The sequence below is a fragment of the Emericellopsis atlantica genome (genome assembly GCF_019669845.1).
Source record: "Emericellopsis atlantica unplaced genomic scaffold F5Z01scaffold_27, whole genome shotgun sequence".
Lineage (NCBI taxonomy): Eukaryota > Fungi > Ascomycota > Sordariomycetes > Hypocreales > Bionectriaceae > Emericellopsis > Emericellopsis atlantica.
Window position 1 is genome coordinate 142,106 of NW_025764729.1, and position 17,756 is coordinate 159,861.

A 17,756-nucleotide genomic window follows, 5' to 3' on the forward strand; every position below is an offset into this window, starting at 1 on the left:
CTGCTAGGCCTTACAATTGAAACTAGTTGTATAAATTACCGCAAGTCAAATCGCTAATTCTTGCAATCGCCAGTCACCATGCTCATTACTCTTCCTTTCCCACCACATCCTCGTTCTCGTCTTCCACACTCCAATCCCTCCATGTCTGGCCGCGCACAAAGCTCAAGCCCTTGCGCCACTGCGCCTCGCGGATTGCCTTGGCATCCCGCTCATACACGACACCCGTGACCATGAGTGCCAGCACAAATACCCAGACGTCGCCTCCGCGCATGGCTTTCCACCAGCGACGCTTCACGCCCACCTTCCAGAGACTGTCGACGCTCATTCGCGCCGTGTAGAGGAACGCGCTTCGACCGTGGCGGCGCTCGACCCATGCCCAGAGACCAGCGAAGAAACCGCCGAGAAAGAAACGTTGGGTGGACAGCACGTGGCGCGGGAGGAAGTTCTGGAAGAAGCAGATGGAAGCCCAGGCGGTAGACATGGCACCCGTCAGGAATGTGGACATTCGAAGTGATGTCGAGATGACCGTGTGAAGGGTGGCCAGAGGCGAGTGGTAGAAGCTCTTCAGACGAGGTAACACCTTGAGAGCCGAAAAGGCGACGAGGAACAGTCGAGTCAATGGAGGAAACGAGTTGATCCAGAATGTAAGGTAAGTCCGGGCGCAAGACGGGTCGGTGGGATGCAGAGTTGCGCAGGAGAGAGATGAGATCAGTGGATGAGCTCGCGATGTCAGAGGTGAAAGTCCCGTCAATGTCGGTGGCAGGACATCGATCTTGTTAGGGAACAGGGTCGGAGAGATGTAAGCGCTGCCGATGGTCAGTTTTGTACAAAATTTGGGAAGATGGGGCACATACGGCCAGTTAAGCTTCGCCATCTCAGCGATGTTCTCAAATACCTGAGTGGTGCTGGGCCATTTGAGATGAGCCGGCCAGTCAATGGGCCGACTGTGCAGGTACGCTGTGGTGTTGTTGTACAGGAAGTTCTTGAACATCTACGTCTGTCAGTATTGGGGACGACACGCTTGACAAGCATACTCACCGCCGGCACACATTCAGGGTCAAAAACTGTAGCATGGAACAGCTGGCCGAAAGCCAAAGGCTGTAACATCCAGCTGCCAAACCACCAAGGCCGCTCCCTCAACCGACCACCCTTCACTCCCCATACGAGCCCTTCGCCCTCGCACATGTTCCAGCCAAACTCCAGGGCACGAAACATGGCAAGAATTGCCACGGAAACGCGCAGCTGAGCCGAGGGGTAGACACCCAATGCCAGACCTGCCAGCGAAGCGCCCACCGCCGGCGCGTATGGCGAGGTAAGCGTAGCTGTTGCCCGTGGGTTTCGTCGTCGAAAAGGCTCGACCTGGGCGGTTAAAAGGTGGCTCCGCAGGCGATTCAGGAAGCGGAACAAGATCCTGTAAAGAAACAGGATCGAGGAGAGCGAGAGGGACAGCCTCAAAGCTGGCGACTTGTAGAAAGGGGTTTTGCCTTTTGGGGGTTTCCTAACCTTGTCAGTCCTGCTCGAGGCCCAGGTAGCGGACTCGGAACTTACTCTTTAGAGTCCTGGAATCTCTTTGAGACAGCATCCCAGCCTTTCATCCCCAGCCAGGTCACAACAAAGACCCGCAGTGCATCCCTCACGGCACGAACGTTGTAGTCATCCTTGCCTTTCTTTGGTCGCAATGCTTTCTCGACACTGGTCGGGCTGGGTGTTGCCCGACGCAGAGCTCGCGATCGCGAGATGATGTATTTGTGAAGCGCGGCGTATTCATCGGCCGACACCGTGTAGCGAAGGGTGTTGCGAAGGATCGGGTCGGTTGTCGATGGTCGTGACGCAGACTGACTGCGCGACTCTTGCACGGCGCCTTTGGCTGCTGCGGACGCCATGATGGGCTCTCTTTCCAAGAAGCAGCGTTACAAGGCGTTTTGTGTCGAAATAGACGTCGTGGGTGGCCTGGGCCTCAATGCTCAAGCTCAGCGTGCGATGACGCGCAACTGGAATGGAGCTTCCAAAACATCCACAGGAGTCGCGTCTTCGCGTGCTGTCGTCCAAGTTGAATGTCGCGCCGATCGCAGGCGAGTCAATCTTTCTATGCACAATCAAGTTGTGGGAGATGGATCTCAATGAGGGGATAGCATTGATGATGGGAGATTGGGCTCGTGGAGTCCTAACCAGCACTGAAGGAAGGCAACCTCGGCATCCGCGCATATGCAGGCTCTTGCTCTTGGCCGTCGGTCCACTGGGCTCTGGGGAAGGTACACTCAGTGGGGAAGCTGCTGGTCAGGGGTACCCCACCTTTCATGACGCTGTGACGGAAGGAAACGCAGGGCTAGAAGAGATCTAGCAGAGTCCTCCACGAATTTGTGTGGCGAGTGCACTTGAATATAGCTTCTTGTCTTATTAAATATGGCGCTCGTGGGCCTTACAGACGATTATCCGATCGAATAATCCTCACTGTCATGAGTTGGGTGTTGGGCAGACCTAAGTTAATCTCCGGAGACGCATGAGTTTGCCGAAGTCCAAATTTCCACCAAGCATTGATAAAAGCCATTCCCTGCATCAGAAGATATCAGAAGTCACTCATACATGTGTAGCCGTGAATAGGTCGTGGAATTCCACAATTCTACGCTCATCCACGTACACGCCGAGACGCGCAGCTTAGATCGACATGACATGTTGCATCACTCCATAGGCGAGTCAGTAGTCACAAATCCGTGATATATTCGCGAGCTTCCATTGTATAGCTCAGAGATCCTGGTGATCTCACTATGCGATTAGTAGGTGCATCATTTATCGCCGCCCCCTTGACTCCTGAAAATCACGAACCACTTTTCGCCGAGTCAATAGACTTTCTGAGGGTATCCTTTCCCTGTCTTCCCAGACCCATCCAATTCCAAAAGCTTCGTTAACATACATGCAGGCTAGCCGAGTGAAACCTCGGGCCTCTCCAACGCAAGGCGGCTCCCTCGCGCATGCCCTTTCAGACCCGGCAGACACAATCGGCATCATCCCTATCCTGTAGAGCAACCGTATTCCATAAGGCGTCCGCGTGTAAAGCATCTCTTGCTAAAATGCCGGCGCAGTCGGTCAGAGGACCACATAGTGCACATGGATTCCCAAGTTCCAAAATCTTGTAGCAGCCTCCAGCCTCAGGCCGCGTTCAGGGATAGGCGGCAACTGAGGTGCGGCGCTCATCTCGGATAGGCGTCCACTGGCGGGTGAGGGTCGGTCCGCTGGCGCTGTTGGGGAAGGTGATCTCTTCCTTCCAGCCGAGGATACCCCACGGAGCCGAGTGCGACGGCTCGATGCTTCGCAGCACAGCCTGGATAGGAATAGAGTCGGGTACACGCCCAGCCAACACAGCATCCACCGCGCGCAGGCGGCGGGCTTCACGCTCCGCTACAACAGACTGGACAACCTGGTATCTCGTTTCGCCACTGGCCCAGGCATTGTGGTGTCCGGGCACAGCCTCGAGGAACATCTTGAGGTAACCAAAGGGCATGTTGATGAGAAGGCGAGAGAAAGCGGTGCGGAGAGAAGCGGCGGCCTGCTGACCAAGCTTGGGCGTGGCCTGCGCAGCATCGTCACCATCGTTGGCGATGGTCAGATCACCAAACTGTATCTGGCGACTCTGAGACATGGAGCCAGATGCTCGGTGGCCCTTAACAACCACAGGCGAGGATGAATCCTCAGCAGCGCGCTTGCTCGGGGAAGGCGTGTCGTATGGCAGACGGACGAATACGGGTCTGTTGGCCATGGTGGTGTCGAGATTGAAGTCCCTGGGGAGCTCACGAAGCATAAAGTCAACCACGGAGCTCAGCAAGATGCGCGAGCCTTCGAAGAACCGGAAGTTTTCGTAGGAGCCCTTGTCCTCGTAGTTGGCCAGGGCAAGCTCGAAAGCTTTCTCAAACGTTTGGGCATTAACAAGTCGGGCCGCCAGTTCGCAGCCGCGATAGGCAACGGGACCCAGCCTGAGACTTTCTCCAGCAGCAGCATATGAAAATGCATAGTTGAATTGCTGCATGGGGGTGCCGAATGCTGTGCAGTTTTCCCCAGGTGGAGGCATCGACTCGAGTAGGGGGTGCCCGTACAGGGAGTGGATGGCCAGGTAAAAGCTATCGAGCTGGATCATGGGGTTATTTATGTAGTAAGTCAGGGACTGAGGGAGGGACTGGGTATTCTGCTTCTGCATCACCTCGCACAGAGAGCTGCTGCGCGAAAATATGAGGCGATGGCCATGAATCGTGTACTTCTTAGGCTCTTGTCCAGCCGCGCTTGGAAATATCAAATTGAGCGTGCAGTCGGAGAAGGTGGGATCGCCGAAATGTCTCGCAACGTGGTGAGCCAGGCCACGAGAGTCATTGTCAGGACGCGTCATGGGAGTCGGGCTTGTTTGAGTGCCTGGGAACGCGGGCCCTCGTCCCTGTGCGTCTGCGCCAAAGCCAGGTGGCTGACGAGGACCGGCATGGGCGAATCGCACATATGGGCCAACATCTTCCGGGATCGACGAAGACTGAGAGTCGTGGTAGCTGTGGGGCGTAGGTGGAAATGCGCCCCCAGGGTAATAGGGCTCCGCGGGTGGGAATGGCATGTTGGATCCGCCAAATGCGCCCATCTCATTGCCAGGAAGCACAGGGAGGCCAGGCGGGGGAGGCCCGCCATGCGCAAACCCGCCTGAGGCATGGGGCACGAACGGTGGTCGACCTGCGTGGAGTGGCATACCCTGAGGCGGCACAAGGCCGGCAGACAGCGGATCGGGCGAAGGGTCCCTAGCATCGCGGAGAGCACCAAACTGTAGGGAGGGGTGGGGTCTGTGGGTGAAGACAGGTCCGTTGGGGGTGAACTGGGAGCCTGGGGGGCCGTCTGCATGCGCTGGCACATGGTGAGCGACAGGGACCGACATTCCGTCGCCGGCGGGGTGCTGTGCGTGGATGTTCTCGTTGGCAATGGAGGACGCTGGTCGAGTAAGCATCGGAGCTGGTAGGCTGGACCGCATGGACTTACCAGGACGCGGCTTGAACTCCTCGACATGTCCGTTCAGCGCCTGGTTGCTCTCCTGGTGCTTGTGGCCATTGGCCTGGGCTTGCGGCTTGGTCTCTTCGGGGCCGGTTGTAGGAGAAGCATTGAAAGGCTGCGCGGCATCCGGCGTGGAGGATTCATCATTCGCATCTGGAGATAAGTTAGCGCATGGCCAGGGTCAGCATCAGAAGAGGGCACTTACTTTCAGCGACGGTGGGACCATCGGTAGACGCTGTGGGAGGCGGAGATGGATTGCCGTGAACCTTGAGACTTTCCGCATTGACCTTTGTCGTGTTTGTGGCCGGACTCGCGGGCGAGGAAGAGCCAAGCTCGGATTTGGCCGCATCACTACCTTTGGTCTCCGAAGCCGGAGTAATGGGGCGCTGGCGAGCAGCTGCGGCAGCAGCTTGTCGTTTGAGATGCGGCAGTGGAATGGCTGGTTTGATTTGCATGGGCCTGCGGGCGACGCGAGGCGCCTCAACGGACGTGGTGACCATGATGGCGAGTGATGTGTGGTCGTCGGAGGTATCGATGCGGTTTGGGTCGAGGGGATGATGGCGAGTCTGATCAAGATCCGGGTGTTGGTTGGCGAGACGGGATGGGGTTTGAAAAGAAGCCCTGGTTCCGGATCTTGATTTGAGTGACTCTTCAGGTACGGAATTCGTGAGGCATGGATGCCTTTGTCTAAAAGAGCTCGAGGTGAGCGATGCTTTTATAGTGCATGCGATTTCGCTTAAGGTTCGTGGATTGAGTTCGGTGCGTTTGCGAGGCAACACAAGGTGCGGGCGGTTGGCTTAGCTTGCTGACCATGGAGAGTAAGTAGGTAAGGAACGGGACAATGGTAACCAAGGAAGTGAAGACTGATGATGCTGGGAGGACCACCTGGCTGGTGACCTTCCGTGATGCGATGCAGTCAACAGGAGGGTCTGAAGGTCGAAAGAATGATCTCAGCCAGCGGAGAGGATGATGGGCGAGGGAAAAATTGGGTCTGTCGTCACATTTTTATTTTCTACCCACCTCCAGCCCGTCCGCCATTATTACCTGCTGAAGAGCCTCAGCGCAGGCGCAAAGCTAGCTGAGTTAGCGGCGACCCTGAGGCGCCTAACAAAGGCTCTTCTGTTGCCAGGGTCCAGAAATCAACTCTAAAGAAGAAAGGGAAAAAAAAATTAACTTCATGACATTTTCTGAATTTGCCCATGCTGTGTGCGTAGACTGCGAGAAGACGGACCAACTGTCCGCTCTTTTCTGTCGATTCGCTGCCCCCCGCAAACTGTGCCTGAAGCTTCCATGCCAAGGGCGGAACTGGGCTAGCGGCGGCTTAATCTCGGAAGGCCTTTGTGGAAGTCGCGACTCCATCGAAGTCGGTCCCGAAGCTCACGACATCTAATCGTGTGCCTCACATCAAAGACACGCCTGCACCAAATTGATTCCTGACAACATGAACGCCTCATGCATTACTGATCTTTTGCAGTACATCCTATTCCTCCAGCTCTTCAACAATCTTGGGCAAGATTACATCGTCAAACTGCCACAACAATGTCTGGAAGCCAGGGGCCCAGGCACCTCCCGTCCACCATGTGCTCTGACGACCCTGCAGCGCGTAGAGGTCCTGGATGAAGCCAGCCCTGACATCCTCAGCCGACGCGCGCGCGTGCATTGGTCCATGCGTGTTGAAGTCGACATATGACACCTTCTCGTCAGCTTCACTGTCAATCACACCAGCCTTAATGAGCGTAGAAAAGTCGGCTTGCAGCATGTCCTTGGCACCCTGAGCGGACAGGCCCTCCTCTCCCACCAGCGTGATGCGGAACTTGTGTCCCGGACCCAACCAGTCGATTCTAGGCGTGTTGGGCGCCTCGGGCAGGATGAGAGAGTGGTCGGGCGCAGCAGCAGACGGCATGTTGAAGTACGACCTCCCCTCTTCGAGGCCGGCATTGTCAACGATACCCGTGTAGACAGCGGAGAAGTGGAACTTTGACAGCACCTCGCGCGCGGTTTCGTCGATACCGAAAGGCGCCAAGTTGTTCTTGGAGGGCTCAATAGCAATAAGGAGCTTCTTGGCCAAGACCTTGGTGATCTTGCCTGTCTCGAGGTCCTTGACTTTGACCTCAACACCCTTCTCTGTGTGCTTGGAGGAGGCGACATTGCTGCCGTACAGGACGCTGTTGCCGAGTACCTCGCCAACGGCATCATATAGATCCTGGACGCGGCCTGAAGCCAAGGAGAAAAATGGCTGACGCCCGACAACACCACGCGCATTGGCTCCGCCAAAGGCCTGGAGAGCGAACAGAGTCACTTCGTTGGTCACGTTTCCGAGACCAAGGGCTGTGTTGCTGTAGATGAGAGGCATGGCATCCTCAGCATCATACTTGGTCAGGAACTCTCCAAAGGGCAGCAGGAGATCCTCAGGGATATCCTCCGGCGCAGGGAAGTTGAAGAATCCAGGGCCCTGGAAGAGTGGCTCGTACTTCTCCACGGGCACAAGGAACCTCTCAATCGCAGCGACCATGGAAGTCAACGACGCGGGAGTGTAGTCCACTTCCTCGCCCGTCTTGAAGTCATAGTAGGTGGTCGCGACCGCTGGCTGCCCGCGAGGCCCGCGCTCGATGCCTAGGCGATCAAAGAAATCTGCCGCATTGCCAATATCGGCAAACGCCACGACGCCCGACTCATAGTTTTCGCCAGTCGCGGGATCTCTGTATGAGTTCACGTGGCCACCCTAGACATGTTAGCGTTCTGCGCGCTTTGGCTATGGGCTTTGGACGGCCTCTACATACCAAGCGTTGCTCTCTTTCGATCAAAGCGATGCTCTTGCCATAGTCTTCCTGGAGACGGAAGGCTGCGTACGCACCAGAGGCGCCGCCACCGACGACAGCAACGTCAACCTCCTTCACCTCTGTGGCGGCTGCGAGTGTCGCCAAGGCCAGCAGGCCGGCCGTAGCAGTGAAGCGTGGCATCTTTGAACAGGCAAGATTGCGAGAATGCGTGAACAAGACCTGTCTCGAGCGCTGAATGCTGTCGGCGCGCAAGCACGCTCTTATAAACGACAAGTACCCTTCAGAGGCGAGGCCTTGGCCTGTGGGCGGTGAGGTAGGATCCTGCAAGACTCTGCAACGATTGCGCTTATTGTGGCGACTTGCAAGTTGATATCAATCTATCACTTGCAGAAGCCAAACGCTGTTGGTCCGTTACCTGCTTCAGACCTCAGGTCCCAGTCCACAGTTGGCCGCTCATGCATGACCGGGTCTTGTGCTTGTTCTAGGCGCCGCCCATCTGAGTCTAATTCTAGGTTCTAACCGAGCCTCGAGGATCTGTACCTGGACCGTGCGGTGGGCCGGGCCGCAGGACAACAAATCCTTGTTTGGACCGTGGCCTTGGCTTGAGGATTCGAGGGATTCCAATGCTTGTCCCAACGACCAGTCTATCTCCTGGGCAGTTGAACTTTCGCGGGCAGTGACCAGTCTAATTAGGCCAGCATCCTTGACCATGGAGATTGCTCAACCTCTCCCTTGACGATCACAGATGGCAAGCTTCGCTATCTGGATCTGAACGCCAAGATCGAAGCCGTGAAACAAACGTTTGGTGGCCAGCCGCTAGGCAATCAAGGTACGATGGACCTGGATGAGACCCTTGTCGCTGGTTTCCTTCGGCCGAAAGACTCGATCTTGGCATTGAAGTCTAGACGCATGTATGTTTTCGGGTTTAGGCGACTAACGGCATTACACCTCACACACTTTGATCAGCGAATGGAATAACGACTATGTGGTGGAATCCGACTTCAGTGTGGAAGGCTGTGCTTTTTCAACGCTGCCTTGTTCAAGTACGAGACTCATCGACACCTGGCTTGTCACCGGGCCAATTTCTCCCGTCAAGAGACTGAAATACATATACATTCATTTTCCGCTTCCAAAACACCTATACCAAGTGAGACTTGATCTCCAGCCCCTTGGCGCCCTGCCAATGGGTCACGACGCCGGACCAGCTCTCCTCGCTATATCCCTCCTGCACCTTCTTGCACGTCCTCAGCCCCCACTCGCTAACGCCCATCATCAGGCAACTCTCAAACATGAACGCACAGCTCCCCTCGCCGACCTTTTGCGGCTTGAGCTCCGCCCCCCGCGCGCCCTCGTGACTCGCGGCATCGGGTCCGTGGCCGCTCATGACATTGTGCAGCGACGCGCCGCCGGGCACGAAACCACCCGAGCCGCCGCGCTTAGCGTCGTACCCGCCAGTGATCAGGCCCATGAACTCGGACATGGTGTTGCGGTGGTAGTACGGCGGGCGGAAGGTGTCCTCGCCCACGAGCCAGCGCGGAGGGAAGATGACAAAGTCGGCCACGGCCGTGCCGGGGAGAGGGGAGGGCGCGGAGAGCACGGTGAAGATGGACGGGTCCGGGTGGTCAAAGGAGATGGTGCCAATGGTGTTGAACCGGCCCAGGTCGTACTTGTAGGGGTAGTAGTTGCCGTGCCAGGCGACGACGTCAAAGGGGGTGTGCGGCTGGGTCGTCGCAAAGAGGGCATTGTTGAACTTGACGGTGACAGTGTGCTTGCGGCCGCCCTCGGACGCGGTCCTGCCCACGTCCTCTGTGAAGCAGGCGACGGGGACCTGGAAGTCGCGCGCGTTGGCGAGGCCGTTGGAGCCAATGGGGCCCAGCTCGGGCAGCTTGAAGTGGCCCTGGTATAGCTCGAGGGCATAGCCGCGCGCGGGGCCCGAGGGGAGGAAGACCTGGTACTTGACGCCGCGCGGGATGACGGCGATCTCCATGGGGCGGACGAGTAGCCAGCCAAACTCGGTGCGGATGTCGAGGTCGCCCTCCTGCGCGACGATGAGCAGGTCGCCGTCCGCCGAGTAGAAGGCTGACGTCTCGTCCATGCTCTTGCCTGCGGCGTAGATGAACATGCCCAGACCTTGCTTCTGAACGGGATCCCCTGCGCCGGCGACGAGCTTCAGCCCGGAGACAAAGTCAAGGTCCTTCGACTCGTCATGGTCAAAGGGATCCCAGCGGAGCTGGTTGGGTATGTACTTGAGCTCCTCCCCCTTGGCCCATTGTTCCGTCGTCGCCTCGGGCGTGGGCGCGTAGGGTGGGTGCGCGCAGGACGGGAGGATGCGGTAGAGCCAGGTCTGCTTGTTCTCGTGGCGCGGCGCGGTGAAGGCGGTTCCGGAGAGCTTCTCGGCGTAGAGCCCAAGCGCGGGCTTTTGCGGCGAGTTCTGGCCTACGGGGAGGGCACCGTCAATGGCGGATGACCTGGAAGGCGGATTAGTCTCGGCACCGCTCCCGCTTCCGTCAACGCGGCGTACTCTAGGTGGCTGTCGAAGCCATTTTGGTACCTGTACTTCTCGGCGGTGCTGAAGGTTGTGAAAGGCATGGTGGTGCACTGGTGACAGGTCGACGCGTACAAGAGGTGTGTGTAACCGTGTGGTCAATCACCAGTCAACGACGGGCGATACTGTCCCATCTTTTAAGTGTTCCATGCGGCCTGACGTTGCGCGTGTCTAGAAGACGATCTTCCCACATCGTTGGTCCATGGGACATGCGAAAGAGAGGAGACGCGGGAGGAGACGGCTATCCTCGGCGCTGAGGCCGCCCGGACGCATTCCGCGGCGGATGTAATTGCGCACTAACAGCTCGGCTGCTGCGCAACTAGCCGCGCTGTTAGTACACCATCACTTACACCACACGGATCGCTTCTTTCCTCCGCGCACCGGACTCCGAGAACGAATCTCATCCCCGGAGAGGCAAGACGATGACTCTATCATGTCAGGTACATTACCGACGTGACATTTGTCAAGTGGGCAATGCAAGGAACGCTCTACCCATCACCGGCTCATGGCATGACATCTGGAAGCAACATGGCCGCGAGGACCGTTGATTGCAATACGACAAGACCTGCAACTAATACATCAAAACGGCCCAACGCGTCTTGACACGGGCCGCTCAATGCCCCGACCGAGAATATCTAATCACAATATCCCGCTCGCGCCAGGCTCAAAACTCTCCGTACCCGCTGAGCCATAACTAGAACAAATGTTGAAAAGGGAAGACTATTGGATACAGACAGACATCAGGTGGGTGTTGGGGCGGGTGGGAGAGTCATTACTCGTCCCCCTCGGTCTTGCCCTTCTTCTTCTTCTTGCTGCTGGCGTTGCCGCCTTTCGGCATGGAGCTCGTGGGCTGCTTCTGCAGATGGACGACCAGCCGGGTCCAGGACTCTTCCTTGTCCCACTCGAAGCCTGCGAGGTAGGGGTTGTCGAGCTCGTCGTCGGACTGCGGCCAGGTCAGTACAAGGTCTTGTTAGACGAATAAATGAGTGAACGCACCCTCTTGCGGAAGGCCTTGTAGATGACGTCAAGGGCGTCCTTGATGGTGACGCCCCTCATGTTCCGCGCGGTCACCTCCATGCCCAGCGGGAAGTGAAGATCAATGCGCTTCACGGGCGGTTTTGTCAGGTGCAGCTTGAGGATGTCGGGGTCCTCCACGGTGGACGGGCTCTTGTTGATTTTCCTGCGAGTTGTCAGATACATGCACGCCTCTGGCAAGCTCCTAGAGGCAGGTACTTACCACCCAGTCATCTGAGTCTCAACGGCGAGCTCAAGCTCCGTCCCGTCCTCCTCTGCTCGTGGTTAGACTGACATTTCACACGCGCGCTCTGCCAATCTCACTCACCCAGGTCAAGGATGTTGTACACGCCAGGCACACTAGAGCTTTTCCGGCGGGTTGTCTTTTCCTCGGTAGGTGATGACGAGAGGCCTTGAACGGCGGAGTCGACCTTGGTGAGCGGTTCTGTCATGGTGGTGGTTTGCTGTTGTGCTTAGGGTGGTAGTGAGGTGGAAAGCTAAGCACCGAGTCCCAAGTCAGCGGTGCTCGTCACAAAGGTTTGATCAATTGCCCGCCAGCGCTGCAGCTGTACAATGCGTTTAAGGCATGCTGTGGGTTACCGACCTTTCGATAGATACAATGGACTGAATCACAAGCAATGGGTGATGCGAGGATGAAAGAGAAGAGAAGGGAGCTGATGATGTGAAGGAGGGGAAAGCTTGCTTTAAGAAGAGGGGAAGGCGGGCTATGAAGGGACCGAAATCCGGAGACGAGAGTGACTTGCCCTCTGTTCGGGGTGTACATGAGGCATCGCGCCTGCCCCCGGTGTGGCCAGTGTGACCGACCAGCCCGTCAGAGGTACCTCACCATACCAGCCCGTGAGCATGTACGCTGCCGTGCCCCTGAGGTCGGCTGCAAAGCTTCGTCAGACCGAGCGGGGTAAGATTGGATTGCTACAATCTGCGTTTTTGGGGTGAGCCAGTTCGATCGCGTGACTACGTATTGGAGAATGGGCTAGGCGTGTAGCTGTGCTCGAAGGGTCCAGGCATTGGAAGGTCTGGTCATGCTCACACTGCCGGCTGCATCGGGCCTAGCGCCGTGCTGCTGCAAGCAGGACAGTGGACAGTCCGGGGTAGAGCGCTCGGAATCCGGGGAAGCTGGTCAGACCCACTGGCCTACAGGCTTAGACTGGGTAGCCAAGCAGGTAGTTCATCAGGCAAGGGCTGAGGATAGCTCTCATTGTTATCAATTGCATCAGATTGGGCGATACAGTTCGACGGAGAATCGTTTGGAGAGAAGGGGTGCCTGGGCCACAGTGTGCAGGAGGTGCTGAGGGACAGCGCGTGATGAGGGGTGCCAGCAGTGTGAGTTCGATGCCCTCCCCGTTGATGACGCGAGATCGACCGTCTATCACAGTGCCACTCAATTGGCGCGCAGTGACCCCTCTCGGAGACATCGGCTGCGCTCTACCTACCTGCGCCAGGCCGCGACGGGCTGTGGAATGGAGTTGATGTAGGAACCCAGCCAGTCGACAAATGGCGCCAGGACTCGCATCTGCTATCTGTTATGGCGGCGTGCATGCATCGGTGAAACCTTGATAGCGTAGGCGTCCTCTTTTGCGGGGACATGTCTACCTCGCTGAGTTAACGAGGGCGGGAAGGAGTGGCGCAGTCTCCAATAGAGGAATGATAAAGAAGCCCCGAGACCTATGATGCTGCGGCTGAGAGAAGTCGTCCGTCTCGCGCATCAACAAATTCCTCCATCGAAGTTGAAGGATGTGTATCGGAGTGTCACCGGATGAGTGCAGCGGGACACTCCAATGCATGCGGTCCAGTCCTTGCCAAATGCGCCGCGTCAGCATCGCAGTTCCATTTCACCACAGCGTCCTCCTGCAGATCAAGCAAGATTGTCACTGTCATTCACAGCACGACAAGTACGGTTTCCTGAACGGCAGGGGGTTCGCCAATGGACGATATTCGTCAACGCAGTCTTGCTCAGCATGTCCGACGACCTACCCTATAGCGAACGTGAAAGGAAACTTGCCATAGCCGCAGGTAGAACAACGCAGACGTGGGCTGGGGACGAATTTCATCTTTTGAGCTGAATAGCTGATACTCGTGTTCAGCGACGTCTAGAACATGTCTTGGCGCTCCAACTTAGCCGGCAGCCTTGCATTCGACATCAAACACTGTGGTGGAGTTGGACATGTGTGTGAACTGACGCATCAACCTTGGCAGTATCACTGGTGCGCAGGTGCTCTGCCGACAGCGACTGGACTCGAGTTGCTTGGATTTCGTCCACTGCACCATCTACGCCTCAGCGAGTCAGCGCCGTGCAAAACTTTGTCAGGACTCAGGTCAGCTATCGACAATCCCATGGCTAATGGGACGTTGTGGGGTGCTGCGATATACTTACCCGAAAGTGCGTTCAAATGAATGCTCAGGGTTCAGCGACGACGGACGAAGAACGATGAATTCATGTTTTCACTGCATAGATATCTAATCGTTGCAGCAGCGCTCGAGTGCCTCTCATCAGAGAAAGCGACTCGGGGTGAACGGCCCGAGTGATGGCGTTGTTTGAAGTCCTCGTGGGAAGGCTGCTGCCACGATTGTCGTTCTCCGCTCTACTCGTACCCATCGTCCTGAACCGAAAACCCCCTTTCTTCGATACTGAAATCTGCATCGATCGCCATGGGATTCGTCAGTCGTGGCAAGATGAAAGATTGTCTTGAACCAGGCCCACTGCCGAGCTGGAACAGGCGCACAGCCACGCTGCCCACAGGGCTCGAGTCGTCAGTCGAACGACTGGATTGTGGGCGGAGTGCGCCAATCTTCCCCAGTCAGGATCACGGCCAAAGCCCAAAGGCCAGAAGTCGCAAATGTCTTTACGGAGTATGCCCGGGAGTTATAGAAAATCCATGCCTTGATCTGCTGGCCGTGTCGTGCAGTTGCGCGGCCTTTTGACGCCACAAACCCGCTTCGGCATGTGGCGCGTGCTGCAAAACCTTGGACACATGCTTAACGTGCGCACGCGCGAGTGGGGGACGCGCAACCTTCCCCTGGGTGCCAACGTCACCCTTTTCGTTGGCGCACGACAAGTCGTCGTCGCAAGACCACACTGACGGACGGTCAGACAGACTTTTCCCTAGGCATGAACCAATTCGTCAGCCTCTGAGTAAGGCCGCGACTCACCATCACCCTCCGAAACCCTAACTATCACTTCTTCTTTTTTCTCTTCCTGCTCCAATATCCCCCTCGGCAAGTGATGGGCAATCGGTGGACATCTTGGTGCCATGTACAGGTCTCATTTTTCCCTCATTCGATCATGAGATATGCCACCCGAAGACTACCCTGAGTCCGTCGACAGACCTGGGACCACCGTTACCACGCACCCACCACGCCAAGCGGATGAAGCAGCAGCAGCCAGAGACGTCGCAAAGCCGCCGCTGCCCAGCCTCTCCTTCTGCCGCCGCCGCGAAGAGAGCATCGCCATCCAGCTCCCCCACGTCATTGCAGGATGTCTCGTCGGCGCCTTTGCGACCACCATTGCGGACCGGCTCGGCAATGCGCTGCTCACGCACTACTACATTGACGACCAAAAGGTGCCGGTCAACCTCGACAGGGTCTTTGACCGTCTCATGACCGAGTTCACCGGCCAGATCTGGGATGAGCTCTGGGATTTCTACTACGCATCCAACGCGCAACATGGGCGCCAGCTCTCGCTCCTCTTCGAGGGGCCTATCTGCCAGATGGTCCTCGTCCTCAACGGACCCGAGCTGTCCCGCTGCGTCCTGGACAAGATAGCACCCGGCCTGTCGCATAGACCGACCTCGTGGACCGAGGCCGCCAACGGGATCGACATCCACCTCGCCCTGCAGGTCGTCTGTCGATGGTGGGACACGGAGAAGAAGGCGCGCTCGCCGGGCGGCAATCCGGACGACATTGCCCGCACCATTGGCTCCCACCTGCTCAACGGCAAGGCGCTCGCCCACTTTGTGCGTCGCATCCGCACGGTGCTGTACTCGCCGCACCACGTGCAGATGCACCTCATGGAGTCGGCGGCGTGGGATATCTTACTCAAGAGGCGCATGCCCCCGCCAGCCGACGGCTACCACGTCCTGCAGTTCCGGTTCGAGTGTGACCCGCGCCAGCGCATCATGGAGCAGGGCCACCTGGACGTGGAGGCCTTTCCCGCCGTCACCGGCACGGCGGGGGAATGCGTCGCGACGACCGTTGGCGACTATGCGACGAAGCAGTGGCCGCGATGTGGTCGCGTGGTGGTCGGTGCGGTTCGGGATGCCCTCCGCGCGGCCGCGCAGTCGTCGCAGCAGGGCCAGGGCTTCGCGGGCATGTCATTCTGGGACGATAGCGATCCGGACGCCGTCCTTTCGCCGGGCCTTCGCCTGCTGCACGTCGAGATTGAGGAGGGCATGATCCGGCTCAGTACCTCGGCGTGGCTGTTGGCGTTCACCTCCGTCACGCAGCTCATGGCATGGCTCTGCGCGACCCTGAGCTCGTCCCCGTTTCCCGAGGCGGTCTCCGAGTGTTGTTTGCAGATCACGCACTGGGAGCACACGCGCGAATCCACATTTATCAGCTGCAGCCTGGCGCATCGAGCGGTGCCGGCTGGCGAGGGCGTTCCGTGGTTGCATCAGCGGCGTGGTGTTGTTGTAGTTCCTGGGTTTCCTATAGAAGAGCATATAGCGGGGAGTATAATGTAATGGAAATTTTGGATATGGGTTTTTCTCTTCTTGCTATCGACGTTCTCTATGCACTGTTCTTTTTTAGTTAGGCGGACTTGGCATCACGCTCATGGCTCACGCAGACCCCGGGCGAGGGGACCGGAGAGCAGCTCCGCCTCACCATCCTCCGTCACGAGGTAGATGTCCTCGTGCCTCACGCCAAACTTGCCCTCCAGGTAGATGCCCGGCTCGTCGGTAAAGGTCATGCCCGCCTGCAGGAGGACGTCCTTGTTCCACTTGTTGAGGTAGGGCGACTCGTGGGCTTTGATGCCGATGCCGTGACCCAGGCGATGGGTGAACCCGTACCCGTAGCCGGCGTCCTCAATGACCGTCCTGGCGGCAATGTCAATGGATGCAGCTGAGGCATTGGGCTTGAATGCGGCGGCGGCCGCCGCCTGGGCCTCGAGCACAATGTGCCACACATCGTCCTTCTCCTGGGCCAGGGGATCCTTCGTCTTGTAGTGGTCGCACGGCGGGTCGATAAGGAAGCTGCGGCAGATGTCGGACGAGTAGCCCATGTAGTGCGCACCGACGTCAATAACAACCATGGTGTCGTAGGTCAGCTTGGCGCCGCCGGTGACGAAGCCACCGTGGGGCAGAGCACCGTGCTCCTCAAAGAGAACAATGTTGAAGAAGAGGCTGAAGCCGATGGACAGCATGGAGTTGTCCAGGATGGCGGTGACCTCGTCCTCCGTCAGCCCCGGGACGAGGCAGGGACGCATGGCACGGACAGCCTGGACGGTGCCCGTGTTGACGGCGCGCAGGAGCTCGACCTCGGCGCGGCTCTTGGTCTGGCGGACAAGCTCGGCCTCTGGTGTCAGACCGACTGTCGTGAAGCCAAATTTGCCCAGACCGCGGACGATGTAGTCCCGGATCTCCTCATCCGCCATGAGCACAGGCTCCTCCATGTCCTTGAAGAGGTGCGACTCGCGCAAGGTGGTGTACGGGTTCCAGTGCTCCTCCCAGGCGACAATGTCGAGCTCCTCCTCGCGGGAGGGGATGCCTAGCATGCGGACACGTCCGGCCTCGAAAGCAGGCGACAGGAAAGCCGTCTTGGCGGTGACCTCGCCCTCATCCGAGGTCTGGGGCATGATGAGCATCAAAAAGGGCCGCTCCTCGGGCTCCCACGGCTCCCAGTCCACCTGAGAGATGTTGCCGTAGTACTGGAAGGTGTAGCCGGGCTCAAGGACGAAGGCGTCCACGCCATTCTTGTCCAGAGCCTTGGCGAGGCGGTCGCGCCGCTCGAGGAATTCCTCAGGCTTGATGGGGACGGCATTGTCAAGGAACCACGTGTCGGACTTGAGGTTGTCAATGGAGCACTGCTGGACCCTGTCAAAGTCTGGGTGCCCTTGAGCGCTCAGGGGACGATGGCTGGTGTCGAGCTGATCGAGCAAGAGGCTCTGGTAGAAGAAGACGACGGCGAGAAGCGCAGTGAGCGTGAAGAGAGCTATGTGGCTACGTCGCGAGGTTGTCGAGAGACGAGGGGCCGGGCCTTGGGCCTCGAGGCTCACTGATTTCTCCATGATTGACTGACTGTGGGAAGACAATCATGGCAGAGGAGAGGAGACGGGAGAGCTGGCTATGTATCCGATCCCGTACTGCATCGTTGCGTCGGGCGAGGGCCGATGACGGGGGACGTCAACGGTCAATGGCCGGATCTCTCCACTCCGAGAGGGCGCGATG

General features: G+C 57.8%; 7 protein-coding genes across 7 annotated transcripts; 1 reads left to right on the plus strand and 6 right to left on the minus strand.

Annotated features, from left to right (window-relative positions):
* F5Z01DRAFT_279646 (uncharacterized protein) lies at positions 1 to 2,206 on the minus strand. Its single transcript, XM_046258731.1, has 4 exons — positions 1,549 to 2,206; positions 1,039 to 1,498; positions 855 to 991; positions 1 to 806 (listed from the first exon to the last, which is right to left on the minus strand). The coding sequence occupies exons 1-4, from the start codon at positions 1,881 to 1,883 to the stop codon at positions 86 to 88; spliced, it is 1,653 nt and encodes a 550-aa protein (XP_046115333.1). The 5' UTR covers positions 1,884 to 2,206; the 3' UTR covers positions 1 to 85.
* A 939-nt stretch (positions 2,207 to 3,145) lies between these two features.
* F5Z01DRAFT_279758 (uncharacterized protein) lies at positions 3,146 to 5,851 on the minus strand. Its single transcript, XM_046258735.1, has 2 exons — positions 5,219 to 5,851; positions 3,146 to 5,166 (listed from the first exon to the last, which is right to left on the minus strand). Exons 1-2 carry the CDS (start codon positions 5,511 to 5,513, stop codon positions 3,158 to 3,160), a joined length of 2,304 nt encoding a protein of 767 aa, XP_046115334.1. The 5' UTR covers positions 5,514 to 5,851; the 3' UTR covers positions 3,146 to 3,157.
* Positions 5,852 to 6,448: 597 nt separating this feature from the next.
* On the minus strand, positions 6,449 to 8,109 carry F5Z01DRAFT_279673 (putative FAD dependent oxidoreductase). The gene is made up of 2 exons (XM_046258732.1): positions 7,794 to 8,109; positions 6,449 to 7,735 (listed from the first exon to the last, which is right to left on the minus strand). Exons 1-2 carry the CDS (start codon positions 7,971 to 7,973, stop codon positions 6,494 to 6,496), a joined length of 1,422 nt encoding a protein of 473 aa, XP_046115335.1. The 5' UTR covers positions 7,974 to 8,109; the 3' UTR covers positions 6,449 to 6,493.
* Positions 8,110 to 8,717: 608 nt separating this feature from the next.
* Positions 8,718 to 10,711, minus strand: F5Z01DRAFT_279734 (Homogentisate 1,2-dioxygenase). Its single transcript, XM_046258734.1, has 2 exons — positions 10,315 to 10,711; positions 8,718 to 10,261 (listed from the first exon to the last, which is right to left on the minus strand). Exons 1-2 carry the CDS (start codon positions 10,380 to 10,382, stop codon positions 8,932 to 8,934), a joined length of 1,398 nt encoding a protein of 465 aa, XP_046115336.1. The 5' UTR covers positions 10,383 to 10,711; the 3' UTR covers positions 8,718 to 8,931.
* F5Z01DRAFT_279690 (uncharacterized protein) lies at positions 10,712 to 12,134 on the minus strand. The gene is made up of 4 exons (XM_046258733.1): positions 11,681 to 12,134; positions 11,576 to 11,627; positions 11,335 to 11,518; positions 10,712 to 11,281 (listed from the first exon to the last, which is right to left on the minus strand). The coding sequence occupies exons 1-4, from the start codon at positions 11,802 to 11,804 to the stop codon at positions 11,111 to 11,113; spliced, it is 531 nt and encodes a 176-aa protein (XP_046115337.1). The 5' UTR covers positions 11,805 to 12,134; the 3' UTR covers positions 10,712 to 11,110.
* Positions 12,135 to 14,479: 2,345 nt separating this feature from the next.
* On the plus strand, positions 14,480 to 16,097 carry F5Z01DRAFT_279868 (uncharacterized protein). The gene has a single exon (XM_046258739.1). It carries the CDS (start codon positions 14,664 to 14,666, stop codon positions 16,050 to 16,052), a length of 1,389 nt encoding a protein of 462 aa, XP_046115338.1. The 5' UTR covers positions 14,480 to 14,663; the 3' UTR covers positions 16,053 to 16,097.
* F5Z01DRAFT_279815 (peptidase M24, structural domain-containing protein) lies at positions 16,097 to 17,739 on the minus strand. The gene has a single exon (XM_046258738.1). It carries the CDS (start codon positions 17,594 to 17,596, stop codon positions 16,142 to 16,144), a length of 1,455 nt encoding a protein of 484 aa, XP_046115339.1. The 5' UTR covers positions 17,597 to 17,739; the 3' UTR covers positions 16,097 to 16,141.
* Between the last annotated feature and the right edge of the window lie 17 nt (positions 17,740 to 17,756).

Coding starts and splice junctions, on each gene's coding strand:
- F5Z01DRAFT_279646 (XM_046258731.1), bottom strand. CDS start 1,883: ATGGCGTCCGCAGCAGCCAAAGGCGCCGTGCAAGAGTCGCGCAGTCAG. Junction 1,499..1,548: donor AGATTCCAGGACTCTAAAGA/GTAAGTTCCGAG, acceptor TGACAAGGTTAG/GAAACCCCCAAAAGGCAAAA. Junction 807..854: donor ATGGCGAAGCTTAACTGGCC/GTATGTGCCCCA, acceptor GACCATCGGCAG/CGCTTACATCTCTCCGACCC.
- F5Z01DRAFT_279758 (XM_046258735.1), bottom strand. CDS start 5,513: ATGGTCACCACGTCCGTTGAGGCGCCTCGCGTCGCCCGCAGGCCCATG. Junction 5,167..5,218: donor TGGTCCCACCGTCGCTGAAA/GTAAGTGCCCTC, acceptor ACTTATCTCCAG/ATGCGAATGATGAATCCTCC.
- F5Z01DRAFT_279673 (XM_046258732.1), bottom strand. CDS start 7,973: ATGCCACGCTTCACTGCTACGGCCGGCCTGCTGGCCTTGGCGACACTC. Junction 7,736..7,793: donor TCGAAAGAGAGCAACGCTTG/GTATGTAGAGGC, acceptor TAACATGTCTAG/GGTGGCCACGTGAACTCATA.
- F5Z01DRAFT_279734 (XM_046258734.1), bottom strand. CDS start 10,382: ATGCCTTTCACAACCTTCAGCACCGCCGAGAAGTACAGGTACCAAAAT. Junction 10,262..10,314: donor GGCTTCGACAGCCACCTAGA/GTACGCCGCGTT, acceptor TCCGCCTTCCAG/GTCATCCGCCATTGACGGTG.
- F5Z01DRAFT_279690 (XM_046258733.1), bottom strand. CDS start 11,804: ATGACAGAACCGCTCACCAAGGTCGACTCCGCCGTTCAAGGCCTCTCG. Junction 11,628..11,680: donor GTACAACATCCTTGACCTGG/GTGAGTGAGATT, acceptor AACCACGAGCAG/AGGAGGACGGGACGGAGCTT. Junction 11,282..11,334: donor ACAAGGCCTTCCGCAAGAGG/GTGCGTTCACTC, acceptor ACCTGGCCGCAG/TCCGACGACGAGCTCGACAA.
- F5Z01DRAFT_279868 (XM_046258739.1), top strand. CDS start 14,664: ATGCCACCCGAAGACTACCCTGAGTCCGTCGACAGACCTGGGACCACC.
- F5Z01DRAFT_279815 (XM_046258738.1), bottom strand. CDS start 17,596: ATGGAGAAATCAGTGAGCCTCGAGGCCCAAGGCCCGGCCCCTCGTCTC.